The sequence below is a fragment of the Perna viridis genome, chromosome 6 (assembly GCF_037379345.1).
Source record: "Perna viridis isolate PV_CMFRI_1.1 ecotype Kerala chromosome 6, ASM3737934v1, whole genome shotgun sequence".
Taxonomy (NCBI): domain Eukaryota; kingdom Metazoa; phylum Mollusca; class Bivalvia; order Mytilida; family Mytilidae; genus Perna; species Perna viridis.
The window spans coordinates 34764834-34786576 of NC_142450.1; the positions used below are offsets into that span (position 1 = coordinate 34764834).

The following is a 21743-nucleotide window of genomic DNA, read 5'->3' on the forward strand; positions in this document are numbered from 1 at the left end:
ATCATTGTTTGTTCGATTGGTTTTTCTTCATCATGAATCACTTTAATATGGACAGTTTCTGAATTTTATATGGACTGGTTCTTATTTTTAACATTCTCTTTATCATTGATGACATCTCACATGTTGCTATAAGCTCGAAGTCTTAATTTCAAAAGCTTTATGGGTGTCATCGTGAACTCCATACTTTGTTATGGTGTACCACAAGAAATGATCTGCCGACAGTGTCTGATGTTTCCTCTTTCATGAACTATTCATTGTTATAACAGAAACAGCAAAGTAGCTTTTAGAAAAATGATGACACTTACCCTATTTTGGAAGGGTGGACAAGGTAGTTAAGCATAAAAAAACTTTTCTCTTTGCTTAGTTTCAAACCAGTCTTAAGTACCTTAATACCCCGTAATATTTTACCAGATGCCGTATTAGATTGTCATTCTGTTTTATTTTTGTGGAAGGACAAGTCTGTAATTTTTATCTTAACTTTTTGTCATGTTTCCTTTGGAGATAAGGACAGTTAAAACTAGCCTCTAGGATATATTTACTGTTGATTATCATTGTAACAATGGGACTTGCAAACTAACATCCCTGAAGTCACCATAAAAATCAAATACAGTGTAAAAAACATGTTACCGACTTTGACTTCGGCGTTTTTTCTTAGCGACTTTGACGTTTGCTTGTGTTTAATTATAAACCGCAGCCATGACAAAATAAGAAAAAATCAAATGTCTGTTTTTTGGTTTTTTTTTTTTTGTTTGTTTGTTTTTTTTCTTGGAGGCAAATTAAGTCAATCATTAAAAAACTAGTCTTTTTCAATTTTTCGTTGAAGTATGTACCCCTGGCTTATTTTTTTTGTATTTTCTGTCTCTGAAATGTTATGCATACAGAGATAGAATACTAGTATCTTGTGTTTCGTCATCTTCATCTTTCGGATTTCTAATATATGTTCTTTCATCATCTAAAGAGTTTGACTTTTTGGTCGAAGACGGCGGCATGACATATTCGTCAGTTACAACGACAACAGCTCTGTGTTTTTGGAGTTCATTCTTCCAACTTCTTAAAGTATTGTCTGTGTCATGGAATGGACCTATATCCTCTAAATAAATGGAATCGACCGACTCTGTGTCAGATTTTTCAGTGCACGTTCGAGCGTCGGACGGAATGACATTGCAAATAACATAATCCTCGCACTGTAAATGTTTCAGTTTTACTGGTGAATCTGGTAATGGTGGTAGGTCATCAAGGCTGACGTCCGAGACAGACCGAACAAATAGCAGCGTGTTGTCGGAATTCGAACCGAAGACATCCGAAAGTTCATGAGAAGAAGCCAGGCTTTCTGACGAACTATCTTTTTTGGAGCGAAATCCGAACTTAGTGAACTCCCCAAAACCATTTTCAACACGTTCGTTACAAGACGTCAATCTCAATTCTTTCGCTTTCTTCTAAAATAGATATTACTACATAGAGTATTTCACATTCTAGCGTTTTATAATCACTCATTAAATAAATTAAATTGATATAATTTAGATTTATCAAATATAAGTACTTGTAATTCCAACTACTGTGGGAATGAAGCAGCCTTGACATTTCAGTTTAATTTCCTAATTTGAACATCTGAAACTTCGGACCACTGTGCCGGTTGAGCACCACAGGGGCGGATCCAGGATTTTAGATTAGGGAGCACACAGTTAAAGTTCGCCGAGCGGAGCGAGCCGAAATTTTTTTTTAGGTTAATTTTTTTAAATATTCTTCTAGAGTGGGTGCAAAGTAGATATCTTTTGTGGTAAAATTAGCGAGAAATTAAAGTTTCAACCTAAAACCGCCTAAATCTACCCCTGACAAGCCATGCTTTGCAAATTTTAGGGGCACACGCCCGCCACGCCCCGCCTGAATCCTCCCCTGCACCCTCTCTCACTGCTTTCATACTTAGATGAGAAAATTCTGTCCGTCACGTGTCCAATGTCCAATAATACATCTCTGATATTCTCGCCCTTCCAAATAGTCCCCTTTACGTATTAGACATTCTTATAAGTCTTCCTACATGTATACACCTTAACTTCGCAGAACTTTGAGCGGCATTTCATTTTGATGTCGTACATCTCAGCCAAGATGCAGAGTTCTGGGAAGTCTCAAGTTACTAGGCCGAACCATCTTGTATGAAAGACGCCTTTGATACTTAACCTTGATCTTACGAAGCGACATTGAATTTGAAATTTTCTCGATACTAAAACCAATTGATATCAACCGATTTCATGGAACCAATATCATTGTTGTGGGAAAATATAAAGAACTTACGTAACTTGACCGAAATCTTAGTTACTAAATAACAACTAAGTTCAATAGTCCAATTTACTCAAAATCTTGTTTAAAAATATTGGTTTTAGTGGTGTAAGAAATGTGCATCTTAAAACCGACTTTTTCGTTGTTGTTCCGCGAGTAGTGGCCCAAATGATCGTCATGTAATTTTCGTCAATTTTTTATTTCAAATTTAATATATAACATACAATGATCGCTCCCTCAGTATATAAGTGTTGTAGTATACCTTGGCCTCTGCTTTTCTCTCTTTTCTATCAAGATGTTCAATATGAACGACGATGTCATTCAGAAACAACCTCCTGTAAGCTGGGTCTTTAGACAAGTAGCAATGGAGGAGCTCAGATTCTTCATTTATTGGTTCATCATAAATGATTTTTCGAATGTAATCTACCCAGTAGTTCTGAGCACGTCTTATATCTTCGGAACCCTTTGTATTGAGACTGCCGAGAACGTAACCTCCGAGTTCCCTGTACCAGAAATATGATCGCAGTCTTGGTTTTGTAATAGGCGTTTTGTGAATGACTGGCTCTGATGTTTCTGTAGATTGGTAAATTTCATGTTTTGTTCCTACTTCGAAATTTGCATAGTTTGTTGATGCATTTATATTGAAATTTTCTCCCATATAATCCAATTCATCATCAGAGAAATCAGACTCATCAGACGAAATGTCAGTTGATAAATCGCTTTCTTCTGCATCTTCCGGTAGAATGTAAGCCAAGGGTTCATCTTCCTCAATCTCGTATGGGTCACGTGCAGGGCGCGTTAGGATGTTTCTGTTCCCATTTCTGTGAGATGCACGATCGCTCGGCTGTTAAGAATAATTCATATCATTTATCAGTTATTTGATGTAAAATATATCGATCTTTTAGGTGCGTTAAGGATTTATCCAATATTAATATTAGATAAAACATGCCAATATAGTATCGAAAATAATAAATTTCCATTCCGACAGATATTTTTGAGTGAGCTAGAATACTTGAACACCACCGTGCACGAACACAACTGAGACAAAATTAATGATATAAAATTACCTCAACCATTACATGTACATTGATTCTCGAAGGACCACCAAACTCAAGTATTCGAGATGGCCGAACTTCTTCCGTTGGCGCAAGTGCCCTTTGTGCTCTGAATACTAACTGTGGGCCCAGGAAATTTTGCACTTCTCTGGTATGATCACCATGGCGATCTCTTGAATCTCTTACTGTTGCATTTACCGATCTAGTAAATACAAACACAGTGAAAATAGTAATAATAAATACATGTTCACATACTTAACGAACTCTTTCATATGAGTATGAGGTGAACCAAGGAGACGTAAACAGCCAATATACAGCAGGGTGGATGCACAATTTCTTTTAAGGGGGTTCTAGGCTGTTATTTGCTTATTTTTTTGCCACAATTTTGCACGAAATCAACCAAATTTCCAACAAAAGAGGGTTACAACCCTAAGGACCTCCTGGATTCGCACTGTACCATTTACAACAATACCATTTCTAATATAAGGGACTAGGCAATATTTATCACCGGGATGGGACCGGAGCAAAATAATTTTCCAATTTAAAAAAATACATGCCCCATGACCGTAGTTAAAAAATACATATGTCCCATGAACTAAGTTGTATGAATAAGTCTATGTGCCACATTCAAGAGATATCAATATTATATTTAATAAAGGAAATACAGTCACGCAAACATCAGAAAAAGATAAATAAGTGAAACATTTTGAAATACAAAAAAACTGGTGCCACTTCAAGTATATGCCTTGTGCATCTCTGGTACTAACACCCCAATGAGAGGCAAAAGCGTAACCAAGAAAACCAAACTTAGCTTTGAATTAAGCTTTATTTCTTTATTCATACATTTCCATATATAGGCAATAGCATACACACATACAATTAAAAAGTGTTTGTCCCATATTCATTTCATCTGAAAAAATACTAGTCCCATATAGTTTGGGACAAATGTTGTCCCATCCCCATGCATTTGTACCGGTCCCAACCCGATAATAAATATTGCCTGTTCCCTAATGGGACCATTCTGCATTCACATAATGGCTGTACCCAAAATCGATCAGGCAGTCATGGTAATTATCAGTGGTCCATGGTCCTGCTACTTTTTAATCGTTTGTAACACGTTTTATTATCTAAAGTTTTTTAAACTTTAAACAGAAAAATATGTTACAATTTTATACCCACCTTCCAATGATTCCTCTTTGACTCAAGTTTGTGCGTCTATGTTTCATTGCGCTGAGTTGGATTAAAACAGACAAAGTAGGTTCTAAGCATTGCATCCAAAGTGAGGCTGGAAGGTCATCAACAATTGGCTCATTGCAGTTCAATGAATAAGATGCCATTCTCTGTAATCCCTTACGTTTGAACAATATTCTATCCCACTGCGTCCTCTTATAAGACCTGTGGACAATTCTAGGCCCACCATAAGCTAGTTCCTCATTTTTAAAACCTAGACAAATATTTAAAATTGGATGGTCTGCAGTAGTTGATCCCGTGGCCAATATTTGTTCTTTACGGAGCGCTGTAGTAAAGGAATCGTTCCGTGGTACAACTTTTTTGCGTCTTGGAGTATAGGGCGTTATCGCATCTTTGAATTTCGGAAGTTTGATCCATCGTTTGGGAATGTTTCCATCTTCAGGCAGGACAAACGGTTTGACAGTTGTTTTCCTTTTTCCAAAACACCCCGAAAACAGGTTGGAAAGTTGTCGTAATTTTCCACCTGAATCACTTGACATTTGGATTAGAAGATCTGGAATAAAACAAAGAAATTCCAGATGCATAGAAAGTAACTAACATTACCCCAATTCCTAAAAAAAAAGGTCCAAAATATGATGTTTCCAACTACAGGCCAATTAGTCTTACTTCCATCATATGTGAAACGATTGAGAGAATAATCAGGGACAAAATTATGGAACACATAGAAAAAAAACCCAAACTATTCACAATTCACCAACATGGCTTCAGAAAGGGAAGATCTTGTGTTACCCAGCTAAAAGAAGTAATGGAGAAGTGGACAACCTACCTAGACAATCAAAAATCCATTGACTGTATTTATCTCGACTTCCAGAAGGCCTTTGATACAGTGCCGCACAAAAGACTAATCCACGAACTCCAAGGATACGGTATAGACGGTAGCGTACTAAATTGGATTAAAGATTTCCTCAGTAATAGAAAACAAAGAGTTGTGCTACATGGAGACCACTCAAACTGGTCCAGTGTCACCACTGGAATTCCGCAAGCCAGTGTTCTTAAATATAAATGACCTCCCTGATGCCATTAAAAACCTGGTCAAACTATTTGCCGACGTCACAAAAATCTATGCCACAGTAAATAGTGAAGAAGAATTAGTCTACAAAGGGACTTAGACGCACTAATGCAATGGTCAGATGATTGATTACCAAAATTTAATATAACCAAATGCAAACATTTGCACATAGGTCAAGAAACAGGTGCTAAATATACCATGAGATAATAACAGAGACTAACAAAGAAAAAGATCTCGGAATCACCATAGATAACAAACTAGATTTTCAAGAATAACAAAACAAAAACAAAAGTTTAGTACGTCCACATCTGGAGTATGATAGTTCTGTTTGGTCAGTTTCTAAATAAAAAGAACGCAATCCTAATTGAAAATGTACAAAGGACAACCAGACTATTAAAAGACATCCAACACATGAGAAATGGTGAAAAGTTGATCTATATAGGGTTATCATCATTACAGTACAAAGGGGCCAGATCAGACATAGTTGAGACATATAAAATTATAAATGGTAATGATCGAGTTGAATGTGATAATATTTTTCCTATCAGAGAGTCGAATACGAGAGGTCATAAATGTAAGATATTTAAAAAAAAAAAAACAATGCAAAACAAAGAAAAGGAAACTTAGTTTTTCGCAAAGAGTCGTGGACATGTGGAATTCACTGCCTGTATCATGTGTAGAAGCCAGCAACGTAAACATTTTTAAGAGTTCCCTAAATATTCAATGGGAAGGCAATCCAATAAAATTTCTACCTGACTTTTATGGGCCGGGAACAGGTATTGATGCTATTAAAAAGGATCAGAGAGGCGACGCCTAAGAAGATCTATATATAAATATTTTCGAAATATTGCTGACAAATTTGGAGAAATATAGCTATTTAATTTGTCCACTTCATACTATACATGGTAGAAGATCAACTAAGAGAAAAGGATAAGCGATGACAATAAAAGACATGGTCGCGACCTGCATGTATTGTGTTCGTAAGCTGTGACAAATTAACTTACCTCAGACATTTTTTATCACGGTTGAGCCGAATATCTGTTGAAACCATTGGTAACGTCAGTGACGTCCAACAATAGTAGACTATGGCCTATAGTTTTTGGTAGCCGTGAGATTTCGAAAATACATAATGAACTTTTATACATGTACAAATGATATGCACTTATTTTGTTTACAACGATAACATATCTGCTTACTTTTGTTATCAGTTTCAAACTTTCTAATACAAAAAAAAACATGTTTTTGACAGTTAATTTGGGTGCTGGAGGCATCCAAACTCTACCATGGAAACTAAGTATTTTTTTCCATTATGTGTTCATAGCTACAGATTTTTATGACAAAATATATGAGAATATCTCTATTTTTTTTTTTTTTTGGGGGGGGGGTTTCCGTAATGTATAAGAATTTAAAAATGTATATTAGGGAAAATCTATATGTTTGTCTGGGTGTCTTAATATGTAGCGTTATTTCCACCAATTGACACGTGATTCCTATTGAGTGTAACCTTCAGATAGCACGGCTGGTGTCTTGAACGAAGCAAGTGCTGATCATGTACCCTCTCGAAACAAACAATTTTATCTCCAGTTTAAGTGGGGTTCGTGCGCTTTGTTTTTCTGATCGTACTTTTTACCTGTGTCCCCCAAGGTTTTAATGACCGCTCGACTCCGACTCTGTCCGTCCATCCAAGGTTTCGTTTATAGGTGCTTACTTTTTGTAATCTGTAAAAAGCATTGAACCAATATCAATCAATCTTTGCACGTCGATTACATCTATATTGATGATTTGCATCTTCAGCCTTGAAGAAATTTGGTAATTGTTTTTTGTACATTTTAGTATGTTGAACTTAGCCATTTTTGTAAATATACTGTAACAGGTATGGCGAGTGGTCCGTTGGATAAGATGGCCTTCAGCTTTAAATATTACGTTCCTGAGTATCCTGTAACTATTTGCATGTAGAACAAACCACTTAAAAATGAACGATAATTTTATTACAATAAACGTGATTTCTATTCAGTAGGATATATAACAGAATGATATTGACCCCCAGCGATAGCAGTTTCTTTGTTTTAATAAAATGTACGCCTTGTGTGACTTGTTATGTTGCCTTCGCCCTAGTCCTCCTGAAATACTAACAACTTTCAGCACTGTTTCAACAACTAACATTAATAGCTCCTAGTATCTTTTCCACACCGAACGATCCTAAATAATGTTAATCATGTATCCTAATGTCCTGTCTTATTTCTTATCCATCATAAATAATGCTTGTAATTCATAGTCAGATCCCCATTAAATTCCTCCGGTGGTGCTTCCTGCATTGACGGAAAATATTTGGTATTATAAAACGCAATAAACGTCAAAACATACTGTAGTATCGGCGTGGTGCATTAGTGGTGGTTTCTTACAGCATTAAGTCCTTCACATGGCTGTTCCTTACATTCCAAGTGATACACAGCCAAAAAAAACATTGAAGACGGTGCTATGCTACTTGGTTAAAAATATACTAATACATCAAACTTGTCAGTACTCTTCAAAGGTATTGTTTTTCAAGTTTATCATGACTCGTATTTACGCAGAACCCAAACAAATAGAATTTCATCACAAATAGTGCTTATTGGACATATGTTTGAAACATGTTGAATGAACTTTATTCCCAAGTATAAGATTATGATTATCACGTTTACACGAGAAACGAGAACAAGAAGACATTGATTCTCTGTCAGAGTTGTTAAAGGCCGTGAGGTCTTTAATTTTGAAACGAATGAAAGTTTTAAGTAGGTCAATGAGTGCCAAGACTACATCAGTTTTCAAAGACCCCGATGTAACAAAAACATTGTCTACTATACATGACAAATATGTTGTCGTACCAGACAAAGCCCAAAACAACATTGTTTTTGTCTGCAAAACGTTTTACATCCAATGTTCATTATCAGAGGTAGACGTAGAAAATAATAGCAGCGATAAGACCTATACTGCTACCACACTCTCCAAAGAAGAGATTGTGGAAAACCATAATCTGTGCTATCCTCTTTTGGTCTCTCTACCAAGGACGATGATTGTGATTTCAACACTGTATACTTCTATTCCCCATACTCAGTTGAAATCCCGACTTAAAAACATTATACATCGTTGTTTTTCCAAAAAAGATGGTACACCTAGATACAAATATATAGTTCTTGGTAGAGATTCCTCATACTTTGTAAGAAATAATTCCAAATCATCTTCCAAATATACAGAGAAAGATGTTTACAAAATGTTGGAATTTTTAATCGACACCATATTTGTCCAGTGTGGTGGACGTGTTTTTCAACAAACGGTCGGCATTCCAATGGGAAACAAATTGTGCTCCTTTACTTGCTGACCTATTCCTTCACTCTCATGAGGCTGACTTTATAGCTGATCTGATCAGAAAGAAAGAATATCGTTTGGCTAGATCCTTCAATCTCAGTTTCCGCTATATAGATGACATATTATCTTTAAACAATCCTAATTTCGGGGATTTGATACATCACATCTACCACAAAGAACTTGAGATGAAGGATACTACAGACACTGTGAAGTCAGCCTCATATCTTGACCTACACTTAGAAATCGATGGTAAAGGAAAACTATTGACCAAACTTTACGACAAACGTGATGACTTTTCATTCGGAATTGTCAACTTTCCTTTCATCTGTGGCAACATCCCTTCAGCACCTGCGTATGGAGTGTTCATATCACAACTCACGCGTTATGCCAGAGCTTGCCGAAACTACGCAGACTTTTTGTATCGCGCTAGAACTCTAACAAATATGCTTCTGGAACAGGGTTATGTTGTTACAAAATTGAAGTCATCACTACAGAAGTTTTATGGTCGTCATCATGAATTCGTGGATCGTTATGGTGTATCCACCTGCACCATGAAAACTGATTTATTCAACCGGTCATAGTTTTCCTTTCCTCGTTTGTCTACCCCGGACTTGACTTTTTGTGAGCAACTCGGCGTGTCTTTCTATAAAAGGAGAGGACGCTTACCCTACTGGTGCACCTGGTTCGTGCTCCCAGTTTTTAATGGAGTCTGAGTTGCTCATTTGCTTTTGTTACTTTGTATGTATGATTTTAGTTACTTTATGTTCTTTGTTGTGTATGTCTGTTTTCCATGTCTGGTCTTTGTCCCTGGATTACATTCTTTTGATTACCGCTATAACCTTGGTTCCCTTGATTGCTCTTGATACGACAGAATGGTGTCTCAGAAATTAGAGCCAATAAGAGGTTATTAACACTATACGGATGCACATGGTCTTATAATAACAAGAAAAACATCATGCATATTATTATATGTTGCGGATGTTACTTACATTGTGTCATCAAAATTCTAAAAGTATTGAACAAATATACTTCATTTCAGGAAAAGCACCATTTAGCTTGAATGACATGGCTAATTTACGTCACACCTTTGTTTTCATTACTTTGAATATTATCTTTTATTTTCGACTGCAGTAAAAGCAAAGTCTTCTGTGCATGAGTTTACCCCTTTCTTGGTGAAATTGGAATAGTTTTAGCATTTTTAGATATAAAATTGCAATTCATACGGGGCTTTTTATAGCGTCATTCATTTCAGGTGGGTTAGTTTATATTATATAGAGTTCCTTTCAAACTCCAGTTGACTCCAGTTTACATAAAATTGTGCTAACCGGAATTGCAGAGGCTGCCGATCAGTTGAATATAAGTTTAAACTTTTACCGTTGTCCCTGATTGTTGATTTAAATGGTCACTCTGTCGGGTGGTCACGGGGGAGACTATACGAGTAATAAAAATCAGTGAAAGACTCCGTAGAAGTTTGGGGGTACAGGGATCCCTCTTAATTGTTATAAATTTTGTGAACTGTATGCACAACTAAAGTAGCAGTCTTTGTAAGAATCATGCACATTCTATAAAATGTGATACACCCCCAAAAAATGTATAATTATTTATTCCAATCGGACTGCTCTTAGGAGATAATCCACATTGAAAATCCAAAAGCTTCTATATATCTTAGTGTCATTTACAGAATTATCTCCCTTAGTTCTGAATTCTACAGTACATTCTATATAACTTTTATTTCCTAAAATCACGGGTTATATGAAAAACCACGTGTTAATTTCTGTTAAAATTTTAAACAAAATATCAAAAGTAAAAATGCGTAGGCTTTCCAATCATGTATCACATTTTGCATGATTCTTATCTGGAGTGCTACTTAAGTTGAGAAAATGAGAATATATGATAGCCTTGAACACGTGTTCCTCTTTTCATAAGTTTCCTTATGAAATACAAGCCGTCAATCGCAGTTCAAAAGAAGTCAGCAATAGTAAAATTATCTTACAATTGTACAACAAAGCATATGATTTTATTGTATTTTACTGCCATATCATATGGTTAAATGCTTTATATGACGATTCAGAAAAGGAAAAAATCTGACGTCGATGTTAGTTATATTTGATTAACTATAATTTATTTCATATAATCATGTTATAAGGTATTTCAAGATGATCATGGGCGGATTCAGGTTTTCAGGTTAGACGACATAAATATAATTAAAAGCCGAGCGAAGCGACATCAGACAAATATTGAGGTAGAATTTGTGAAAAATCAGCCTTTAAAGATTTCATTCAAAAAGATTTTTCCCTAATTAAGAAGGTGTGTTCTCCGGACTCGCACCTTACGAATTCTATTTGACGAATCCGCGTCATCAGAAAATAGTGCAGCAGTTGTGAGACTGTCCAGATATTTTCAAATATTTCTTACCTATTTCGATTTTATAAATTTGATAAATGCCTGTAGTTTAACTTGATGTTCTGCATATTTTCATGGGTTTTAAAACAGGGCGGTCATTAAGTTTTGATATATTTTTAAATGTACCTTTAATTTCACTGGATGGACTTAAAAAAAATAGTGTGATTTCTAAAAAGAATAAAAATGATTTTCATCGATATGAAGTTTTTTTTGGAAAATGATAAATAACAAAGCGAAAATTTTGACAGGACGACCTTTTTCTGACAATAAAATGGGGATGAAAAAGGGGGATGTTCATTATAGCTTAAATGTGTCATTTAAATGCACTTTAATTCTACTTTAGAAATCATTTTACATTTTTAAATTCATATAGTAAACTAAAGTTTTCAAATTATTTACATTATGTCCATGACATCCGTAAAAATGTTTAATTTCTCATTGTGACGGAGATTCACTGTATGGTTCTGCCTAAAAAGCAGGCAAGGAGTGTTCATCATATCTCAAAATCTATGAAACTGTTCAACTACATTTCCAAGGTCCTATAACAAATCTTCGTATGTTCATTTACTTGGGTCTGCTTAAGGAGTTAAATACGCTTTATATAAATCCTTGGTCTGCTATATATCGTAAAATATTTTTCGACTGGTTATAGTGTAAAAATTCTGTCGCGATATTTTACCGTACTTTTCTGCAGTAGAATGTAACCAAATTTTAAGTTTTAATATCTCAAATGGGCAGCTTTTATCGTCACTTTTAATTTCGAGAAAATATATGCCTGATATCAAAATTTGGCGGCTTATTTTATTCGAACTGCGCAAGTGCAGTCAACAGTCGGAAATGGCTGCGAAAGGAGCACAGATTCTCAATACAAGAGACGAATTGAACGAATTAGTGCGCAGACGAGCTGAATTGGCTGTACGTAAAAGTTTGTTGGTCACAAATTAGAGATTGGAATGCCACAGTAGGGTCTGTTTTTGTACCTAGACCGTTAGGTTCACTTTTTCACCGTGAATGATTTGAACCAATATGGCCACCCCCTTAACTTCCGGTTCAGAACTTGAGATCGAGCAATGAACCTCGAATCTGATGACAGAAATAATCTAGTTGGTCAGCTTAAGCAAATACGATCTGCATTCATTTCTTTGAACCATAAAAATATATTTATGTTCACATCTGCCGTAGAGGTATTTGAAATTTATCCCTCCCTCTACTCGGCTACTGTTTGTCAAATTTAAATTATGGCGGTAAAATGTATAAACTGGTAAAATTCCCGTCTAAGTAGACTTCATGTCATTTAGTGATTTACCTCTTTTGTTTAACCCTTTGACTGCCAGAGTTTTCTCTGAGAGAGTGCCAGACGTATTTTCAAAAATATTTCAGAGCAGTAGCTCTGTGATGTTTCGTCGTGCAATGATGTATAATGTTACAATGCTGCCTCTGATAAGAGTCGTCGAGAGGTTGGAATGAATACCATGCACTTGTCTCTGATTACCTTTTTTTTTAAAATTGCTTTTCCCTTGATAGGAAGTCTGAAAATATTGACAGGGCAGCTAAGCTAAACATTAAACATTAAAAATCAATTAGAATTACAAAATGTGAAAGTAAATGAACAAAAAACAAACGACACTGTCGACAGGAAAGGATAAATAAATTAAAAAAATATGCTACCTCCCTTGACCTACATTTATTGTCAACTTAGATTGTACATTTAATATTTAAAAAAAAAAAATTTAAGAAGGGCAAGGAGGTGCAGCGAGGTGACACTTTGTTAAGGACTCCAGTTAATACTTAGTACCCAAAAAGCAAATTCAAAATCTGTTGCTACTATCATCTATATTGAAACAACCCTTTCAAGAATTAATCTTGGGTCATTTAAATATTCATTTGTACCTATTTCATGTTTGAAAAATAAGGAAGTTATCAACAAGTGGACTTGCTCGTTCCATATGGCTTCCAGTTAATTTTCATAGGTTTGATTAACCAATCAAATAAGTTGTGACGTTGCACACACTAAAGGTGAGTATCACAGGAGATGAAGAAAATCCATCTTGCAGAATTTTGAAGGGCCCATAGTATATCACATCCTTGAATTTTCATTTTACCATTTCATGACCTCTTCACCATTGAACCCTCTAGTTAAGGAGCATATTACATTATTCAATCTTACAAATGTAGATGTTTTAACAGATTTGAGAGCTATGGGTTCTCACTCAACTGGGAAGTGTTTGAATATTTATATACAGTACACTCAAGGATATTTTTTTCTCTGACACTTGTCAGAGTTTTAAATCCGTGTTAGTTGGTGTAACACTGTCAGTCTGATTTTTTCTCTGTGAAATATGAGTGTTACACCCACCCAGCTGGGACATCGTATATTCTGACAATGTTCACAATCCTGATTATGGGCTTCTACTTTGCAATTCTTTTGTACACATTGTCTAGATGGCTTTGGACCTGTAATTAGTTTCATTTATTTCTGGAAAAGCCATTCAATGATTAAAACTGTCATAAACAAAAAGTATCACCAGACTGTTTTTACATGTCTATCAAGGGAATCAAATTGTTGGTAGAACAATCAATACGTTTAAAGTGTTTTATTTATATTTTTGTCTTATAGTAATTGTCATTTCAAAAGTGCAAAATTAAAATATTAAAAGATTGCATTATTACTTGATAAAAGTACAAAATAATATTTCTTTATGATATCTCCCACTGATTGGATGTAGCTGTTAATAAAAAAATAACATATCAACAAATGATAAACGTATAAAATTAAAAAAAAAATAGAATGTTCCAAATTTTTAATAAAATGACTAAATATTTATTCTAACTGGAGTGCTCCGGATTACCTGAGAAACAGAAACAGAATATACATCATATCTTACAATGAATCCTTTACGCCTCATTGAATTTTACGACTATTACAATACATGTATGCAAACACTTGGTGTTGGCTAGATGGAATTGGGATGTTAAACACTCAATACGTATGTGTAACACAGAGTTTCACTCAGGTTGGACTTACATAATGTAAGTGTTAGAGAACCATTCCACTCAGAGTGTAGTGAATTAAATATTGCATTGACTGATTAATACAATTTATAATTCATGATTCTCTATTTGCAGGACACATTAGCAAATCTTGAAAGACAAATCTATGCTTTTGAAGGTAGTTACTTGGAAGACACACAACTCTATGGCAATATTATTCGTGGTTGGGACAGATATCTTGCAAACACAAAGTAAGAAAAATTATGGTCTCTTTGGCTGAAAAATGAGAAAGTAAGAAATACAGATACAGATACATGTGCCGTAAGAAAAGACCATTTTTGTAGCTCTTTATTTATGTGGCACATGTAACAGTCATGTCTCATTACATTTTTGTATCTAAAAAGTGAAGTACTGCACATAAGTTTAATAGTTACATGTATTTGCTCCATTCTTGTACTTACTTTGAAAATTATCAGTTTGAACAATATAAAAATATGAATCAATTTCAAAAGAAAAATGCATTTTATTTTTACAATACAAAATTGTTCTGATGGACTCTTACAAGGGCCCCGTGACAAAGTGTCCGGGCTGTAACTATTTTGTCTATTGATGTAGGCTTTTGATATTTTGCATGTGGGTAGAACACCTAAAGACGATGCGTTTCATACCATGGATAGTGGCCTATGACCTTGAACTTTGACCAAGTCAAATTCCTGTTTTTTCAGTGACAATTGTTTCTGGGCTGCAACTATTTTGTCTTTTGATATAGGCTTTTGTTATTTGGTATTTGGGTAGATCACATATAGAGGATGTGTCCCGTACCAATGTTAGTGATCTTTGACGTTAACTATTGAATTTTGCACAACTGTTTGTGTCTCGACTGTAATGAGTTTTGCATGATTAAATTTGTTAAGCATGGCTGATGTACAGGATTTTTACCTGAGTGGGGCCCACAGAGATGGATTCCATCACAATGATGTCTAGTTTTTACTGACAGAACAACCTGTCTAGAATAATTACCTGGAAAATTTTAAGAAATCAATATAGACTGTTTTCCGTTTTACATCGTAAATAATTATTGTGATGTCACAGCTTAAAATTACAAACCACCATTCTGACACATACATGTATATTGTTGCAAACTGTATCCAGGTTGCTGCAGAAAAGGCTGACACGCAGACTATAAATGCCTATAAAAAGAAAACTAGCTGAAAGACAAGCATGTGTACCATTACAGTGTCTTCTGTTTCTATGTAGCTTATTATTCAAGAAACTACATTGAACTTCCCTACACACACGCACACACACAATTTTTTTTTTAAATCGACCTACCAACCTTATTTTTTTTTCAGCATGTGACCGTGAACACAAAATTTTTTTTTTGGCCATATACATACATACATACACTGCATCTGAAGAAATGTCCATGTCATATGCTTATTAAAGCTACAAATCATACTTGTATTCAAATAATAATCCACTTAATTTGTCAAAATGTTCAGTAATATTTCTGTGCTTTATTGCTAAACTATATCTTAAATGTACAGCATGTACTATGATGCATGTGGTCATGTTAGTTTACAGAATATTTTTTTAAAAGTTAAATTTTATTTATTTGAAAAAGTACAAATGTATATGCATGCATAATTAGTTTGAAATTGAGAAGTGATTTATCTCTGAAATGTGATTTGTTGTCTTCAAATGTAAGTTAGAACAATATCTATTTCACAAACAGCATGATAGTTCGCCTTCAAAAACTTGTGTATGGTTTATTTTGCATGATTGTTGTGTAGGAAGTCTAGTAATTTCCTTTTCTTTTGCCTTAAAAAGCATATTTTCCAGGAATACAAACAGTAAAGGTGACAAAAGAAATAGAAAGTTCAAAGATGCAGACAGACTTTTCTCCAAGTCATCAGTTACATCAGCAGCAGTAGGTTTATATTTCATTATTCACTTTCTAGTAAAATTTAAAATCAAAAAGTTAAATGCTAAGAGCTTAAATGTGACAAAACTAATACTCCAGTCTCATTCTTTAAACTTTATTTTTACATAATTATTTAAAATTTTTAAGTCTCTTGATTACTTTCATTCTGTGTCAGTTACCAATTCTGTCCAAAATATTAATACATTAAGACTATCTTGATATCATGCTGTAGCCAACAGCTTAAATTTGTATGTATAGTACTTTACTATCACAGTAGAAATTTTAGTAGCCACACACCAAATTTTAGAGGCCATTGGTGAGTGGACCCCTGCTTATTTCAAACCCTGTAAGATTATGACAATGTTTATATTACAATGATGATCTTTTCAGGCTGTTAGTGGGATTGTTGACCAGATGAACAAAAATAGTAAGTTCATTTTGTATAATTGTTGTAGTTCATTAAAGAATTATAAATCACTTCAAGGATTGAAAACCATGTTTAAACTTCCTTTACTTTTAGTTCAAGATCCTTCATGTTAGATTGTGAAACAGACATTTTCAAACCCTACAAGAAATCACCCAACATGTTGCTCATCACCCTGATATACTTGTAGTTTGTTTTAACAAGATTAACATGAAGTTACTCTGAAATCCACATTGAATTTTCTCCCAAGGAGAAATTAAAAACTTAAAAGTTGCTGTCTATAAATACATACAAATAATTTTGTTCAGCTTTAATCAGTTTTATTTGAAAGCTATATTTATAGATGTAAACTGTAAAAATATGTAGTATTGCTCTGTATAAAATCCAGGCAGTGGGTGGCACATCAATATTTTTGCCAGTAAGTTAACTGAAACATTCACACGTTTTCTTTTTAGATTAGGATTTTTTTTTACTATTTTAGTTTCTGTGCTATTTGTCACTTTGATTCATTTCTTAGTGAGTTTCCCAACTTTTTCTGGTAGATCAGAAATGATCTAAAACTTTCCTTCATTAATTTGACCCCAAAAAATGTTACCCAGACTTTGAATCATTATCATTGTTAATAAATGTTCATTTAAACCTACATTTGTACTAATACAATATACCCCAGTAATCGATAGGGTGTCTTATTGGAATCACTGTCCTTCCACCCATCCAAATTTCATTGAAATTCTCTCAGCTCTTAATGGATGGATTGATTTCAAACTTGTGAGTGGCTTTATATAGATGGGGCATATGTTGGTAGCTTTTTTGGACGCTGTTTAATATCAACTTTATGTACAAGTGGGGGTGTGCCTGGCATGACTATGCTTGCGAAGTCATGTTGAATGTGTGATCCTTTTAATTCTGTCGGAGTCCTTTATAGAGTTAAACTTCAGCTTTGTTCCCATTGTGTTATGTTCCGGTATACCATGAATACTTGTAGGTGAACGAGAACCATCCAGCCCAGATTCACAGAACAATCAAAACAGTGCTAATACTCAACATACAAATGGGAATGATGATAGCCCTCCTCCTTCACACTCAGGCAAACTTCATAAAGGTGGAGGTCCTCTCAGACACAAGAAAAGTAAAAGCAAATCTCGGCACAAGTAAGATATTCACTAGCCCAAAATACATTGGTTTTAATTTGTATTTATTGGTTGTCCACACCTTGAAGGGATTCTATTAAGCTGATAATGTGCATGTTGCCTTGACATCATGAATACTTGTATAGTTTCTACTAGTTTTCGCTTTGTTGATTTCTAACTTTAAGTGAAATGAAGTTGTGTGATTAGAAATAAGATGGATATGTATCTTTTTTTTTTTTTTTAGAATGGATGTTAAATTACGCAGAGGAAAAGATGTAAGTATTGCTGTTAAGGTAACTGGTAAGAAATGAATAAGGAAAAAGTAATGAAGATGAGTTGTTGAGGAAATGTTCATGAGGCAACCACCATTATACAAATAATTTAATTTGTTAATTTGATTTATTACAAGCTTTCTGATTGGTTGTTTCTCTTTGAGCAAACCAAGTTATTTTGTTTAACTTTCTTTGGTACTGTGATGTTGTTGATGTCAGTTGTTCTGCACTCTGCAATTGAAATATTCCTGAACAAAATAATGTTCAGATAACGAACCAATTCTTTATTTTTGGATTTAAATCTATAATGAAGTAAATTGTAAGGCACATTTCTATTTTTTTAAACGTTTTACAAAATAACCTGGTTTAAGCCAGTTTACACTTTTATTTAACAAGTATAAACAGCCACAAGCCAGGTTAGTTAGTGTAATATGTGGGGGAAAAAAATTGAAAATTTCTTAAATAAAAGTTTAATAGTGTAATGTCTATCATTCATCATTATATGTTAAATGGTATATAGCTGTTTTTTGTTTCAAATGAAAAAAAGTTCAACTGTTTCACAACAGTGATTTTTAGTTTATGATTTTTTACAAGTAGAGAAGTGCAATTCACTATACACCATTTGAATAAAGGAACTTTAAAATATACATGTTTTTTGAAAGATTCAGTGCATGTGGTACCAAATGTAAGTTGTGTTAATGTACCATGTCTTGTTATTGCTGAATGGATTCACATATGTTTTTTATAATTCCTTTTTCAGGGAACTGGGGAGTAAGTATTAGGTGATGGAAATCTGTTAACAGCAGACTGAGTATATCTGAGGGTACTTGAGATGTAGAAAGACCAATGTATACCATCTTCATGTATTGTATAAATCTTTCAACCTTTAGTGGTTGGATCTAGTGTAGAATTATTATGTTTACATGGACATAATGGGATATGTTTCAGTTATGAGGAGAGTTTATGGATTTGTATTGTGATCACCAGATGTTGTAACCATCTGGAGTTTTTTAACATTAGTTTGATCTGTAGGCTCTGTCCAGTCTATTTGATATCATTGTATTCCTCTGTCATCAACAATTATTTATTTTCTGTGTTTTTGTTTGGTAACTATCATGATAACAATTATCTGTATGATACATTAAAATAAATTGTAAATTTCTCTCATGAAATGATTCATAAATGTCGTTTAAAGTATCAGTCTTTATAAATACAATATATCAGACAGGTGATTCATGCTTGTCAAAATCCTACCCAGCTCACTTTTATTTCTAATTTAGAAACAGTTAACATGTCACGTGACCAGTCTTAGTTAATCATTCTGTTGTTGCTCTTATAAGATACAAATTATATAGATTGTATGTGAAGTTGGCACTTTGCAAGAGTTACACTTCTTGATTTTATTTGATTTTTTTGTTTTTATTGATTTAAGTGGGAGATGAATGTATAGGTATATAAAATATTCAGATCTGAATACAGAAAGGACTGTTGTTATAGTACAAACAAAGCATTATTTGTTCTGTAGGTTTTTTGACACCATGAATCACCTTAATAATAAGCAGTGTCTGAATTTAATATGGACTTGTACTTAATATTTAATAGATCGTTTAATACTGCATCTGTTCTGTTTGAGTAGTCAAATTGCATTAAAACATCATTTTTTATTAAAAACTATGTTGTATTATAAAGACAATTATCAATAACAGTGCACTGTTTTGACAAAAACTTTGATTTACCAATTTGAAACAAACCAGTGAAAATGATCTGCAGTCTTGCATATTCCTGCAGTTCTAAGCCTTATCTGTATATCAGTTTTATATCACATCAGTGCATTGTTATTTTCTATGTATGGTAATTATACTATCCTGTCTTTTTATTTAAAAGTTTGAGGAGCTCAGGACAATTTTTATGCATATTTTAAATAATGTATCATAACTACCCCAAACTTTTTAATTGGTAAAATACACATCTTTTTTTTCTTCAAGTTGGGTAATTTGGAGTAGTGAAGTAAATATACTATTTAAAACCTCAAATTTGTTAAATATATTGATATTGTAATTGATTACTATACACTGACTAATCAGAAACTGTTAATCAGTGTGATTCAGAATACCAATCAGGAAATAGTTTACAAACTGGACATTTTCATAAGAGAAAATAGCCTTTAGGAAAGTTAGGGCTAAAATATTACTGATTTAATGTAGTAATATATGTTCCTTCAAAGGTTGTTTTGAATTCTGAAATTTCTTTTTGGTGAAGATTGTTTAAAAAATGGAACTATTGGTCTATACACACTAATTTTTAACCTTTATTAAACAGAAATAAAATGGCCTTGATAAGTCAGCATGTAAGGACTTTTTTTCCTTTTGAAAGGTGCTGTTTTTATGTATGTATGCGTATGATTTTATTCACAAGTTATTTATTTTATGTTCACTATATGTATAAATAATTTATATTAGATGCCTTTTAGGCAAGTGTAAGAAAAAATGTATCAGGCTCTCCACAAGCTTTAGGGCTTTACAATATTGACTTACTGGTAGTAATGCATCTTTTCTGCCATTACAGGTTTCTTATTAGTAACATAATGATACTTGTGAAATGCAAGGTAGAATGAGCAAGTTGTATGAAGGAGTTGTGAGGAGCTGAATGGAAGAGTTTTGAGAAGCTAATTTTCTGATCATGAAAAATGAAGAATATATTGATAGTTTGTGTGAAAATGAGGAAATATTAAACGTTACCACATCATGATCTGTTTTCCTTGTTCTTTTGTCTGCTTTGAACGTACTAAATAAAATGTTTTGCAGGATGTAGCTTGATATGACTACAGATGTCACACCCTAAACAGTTGGGGCAAGTATGAAAAAAGCTACTTTGTACATATTACATAAAGTGTTTCACAGGGTGTAGCTTGATATGACCACACAGGTCAATTCCTAAACAGTTGGGGCAAGTATGAAGCTTGATGCAGCTCTGAATTTTGTGGTTAAATATTTGACAAGGGAAAAGAATCTGATCAGATTTTGACCCCTTAATGAGCACAACCCCCAAAACCAATCCCAGCCTACATTTGGGGCATGGCACCATTGGTAGAATTTCAATGAGATTTGTTTCCTTTCATTCAAGTTATTATCTGTCCACCAGAAAAATGTTTGCTTCAGGCCCTTCATTCCTTATCAGTTTAAGTCACAATACCGAACATCAACCCAAGCCATTCTTTCTTTTACTACATGGTTGCTGTTAGGTATTAACATCCTGTATGAGGGAGGGTATGCCTAGCACAACAACTTAATGTTGTTATGTTGTTTTTTTTTTTTTTTGTACTCCCCAATGGAAGTGGGAGTATATAGTGATGGGGGTGTCCGTATTTCTAGATTTTTTGGCTTCAAGTGGAGGGAAAGATTATACTCGGCGTCACATAAATAACATACTGTTAAAATTTGAATAAAAATATTTTCTACGACTTTATTGACACCTACCGTCGTTTAAATTGTCTTAAATGACTTGCTCATTCGTTTAGCCAAACGGCTTCTCCCTAAGCATTGAATTGTTAAATTCCGGTCAGATTTTAATTCTAGGTGCCAATATTTACATTGTAAAAAGTCGGCCATGTTTACAGTGATCGGGTTGCTAGGAGATGTTGTTTACGTTTAAATGGTTTGTCCAAA

General features: G+C 34.1%; 2 protein-coding genes across 2 annotated transcripts; one reads left to right on the forward strand and one right to left on the reverse strand.

Moving 5' to 3' along the window:
- Positions 1-522: 522 nt before the first annotated feature.
- LOC148614699 (uncharacterized) lies at positions 523-6748 on the reverse strand. The gene is made up of 5 exons (XM_088588978.1): positions 6594-6748; positions 4509-5073; positions 3342-3531; positions 2537-3118; positions 523-1436 (listed from the first exon to the last, which is right to left on the reverse strand). Exons 2-5 carry the CDS (start codon positions 5057-5059, stop codon positions 870-872), a joined length of 1890 nt encoding a protein of 629 aa, XP_088445104.1. The 5' UTR covers positions 5060-5073; positions 6594-6748; the 3' UTR covers positions 523-869.
- Positions 6749-12150: 5402 nt separating this feature from the next.
- LOC148614700 (chromatin modification-related protein MEAF6-like) lies at positions 12151-20823 on the forward strand. Its single transcript, XM_088588997.1, has 7 exons — positions 12151-12252; positions 14464-14579; positions 16171-16258; positions 16643-16679; positions 17662-17827; positions 18051-18081; positions 18839-20823. Exons 1-7 carry the CDS (start codon positions 12175-12177, stop codon positions 18851-18853), a joined length of 531 nt encoding a protein of 176 aa, XP_088445123.1. The 5' UTR covers positions 12151-12174; the 3' UTR covers positions 18854-20823.
- Positions 20824-21743: the final 920 nt, after the last annotated feature.

Bases quoted from the DNA above. Each gene is read 5' to 3' on its own strand.
- LOC148614699 (XM_088588978.1), bottom strand. From the start codon at position 5,059: ATGTCAAGTGATTCAGGTGGAAAATTACGACAACTTTCCAACCTGTTT. The intron at 3,532-4,508 runs GTGGGTATAAAA...TGTATTTACTAG, and splicing joins CAAAGAGGAATCATTGGAAG to ATCGGTAAATGCAACAGTAA. The intron at 3,119-3,341 runs GTAATTTTATAT...TATTCTTAACAG, and splicing joins ATGTACATGTAATGGTTGAG to CCGAGCGATCGTGCATCTCA.
- LOC148614700 (XM_088588997.1), top strand. From the start codon at position 12,175: ATGGCTGCGAAAGGAGCACAGATTCTCAATACAAGAGACGAATTGAAC. The intron at 12,253-14,463 runs GTACGTAAAAGT...CTCTATTTGCAG, and splicing joins GCAGACGAGCTGAATTGGCT to GACACATTAGCAAATCTTGA. The intron at 16,259-16,642 runs GTAGGTTTATAT...TGATCTTTTCAG, and splicing joins CATCAGTTACATCAGCAGCA to GCTGTTAGTGGGATTGTTGA.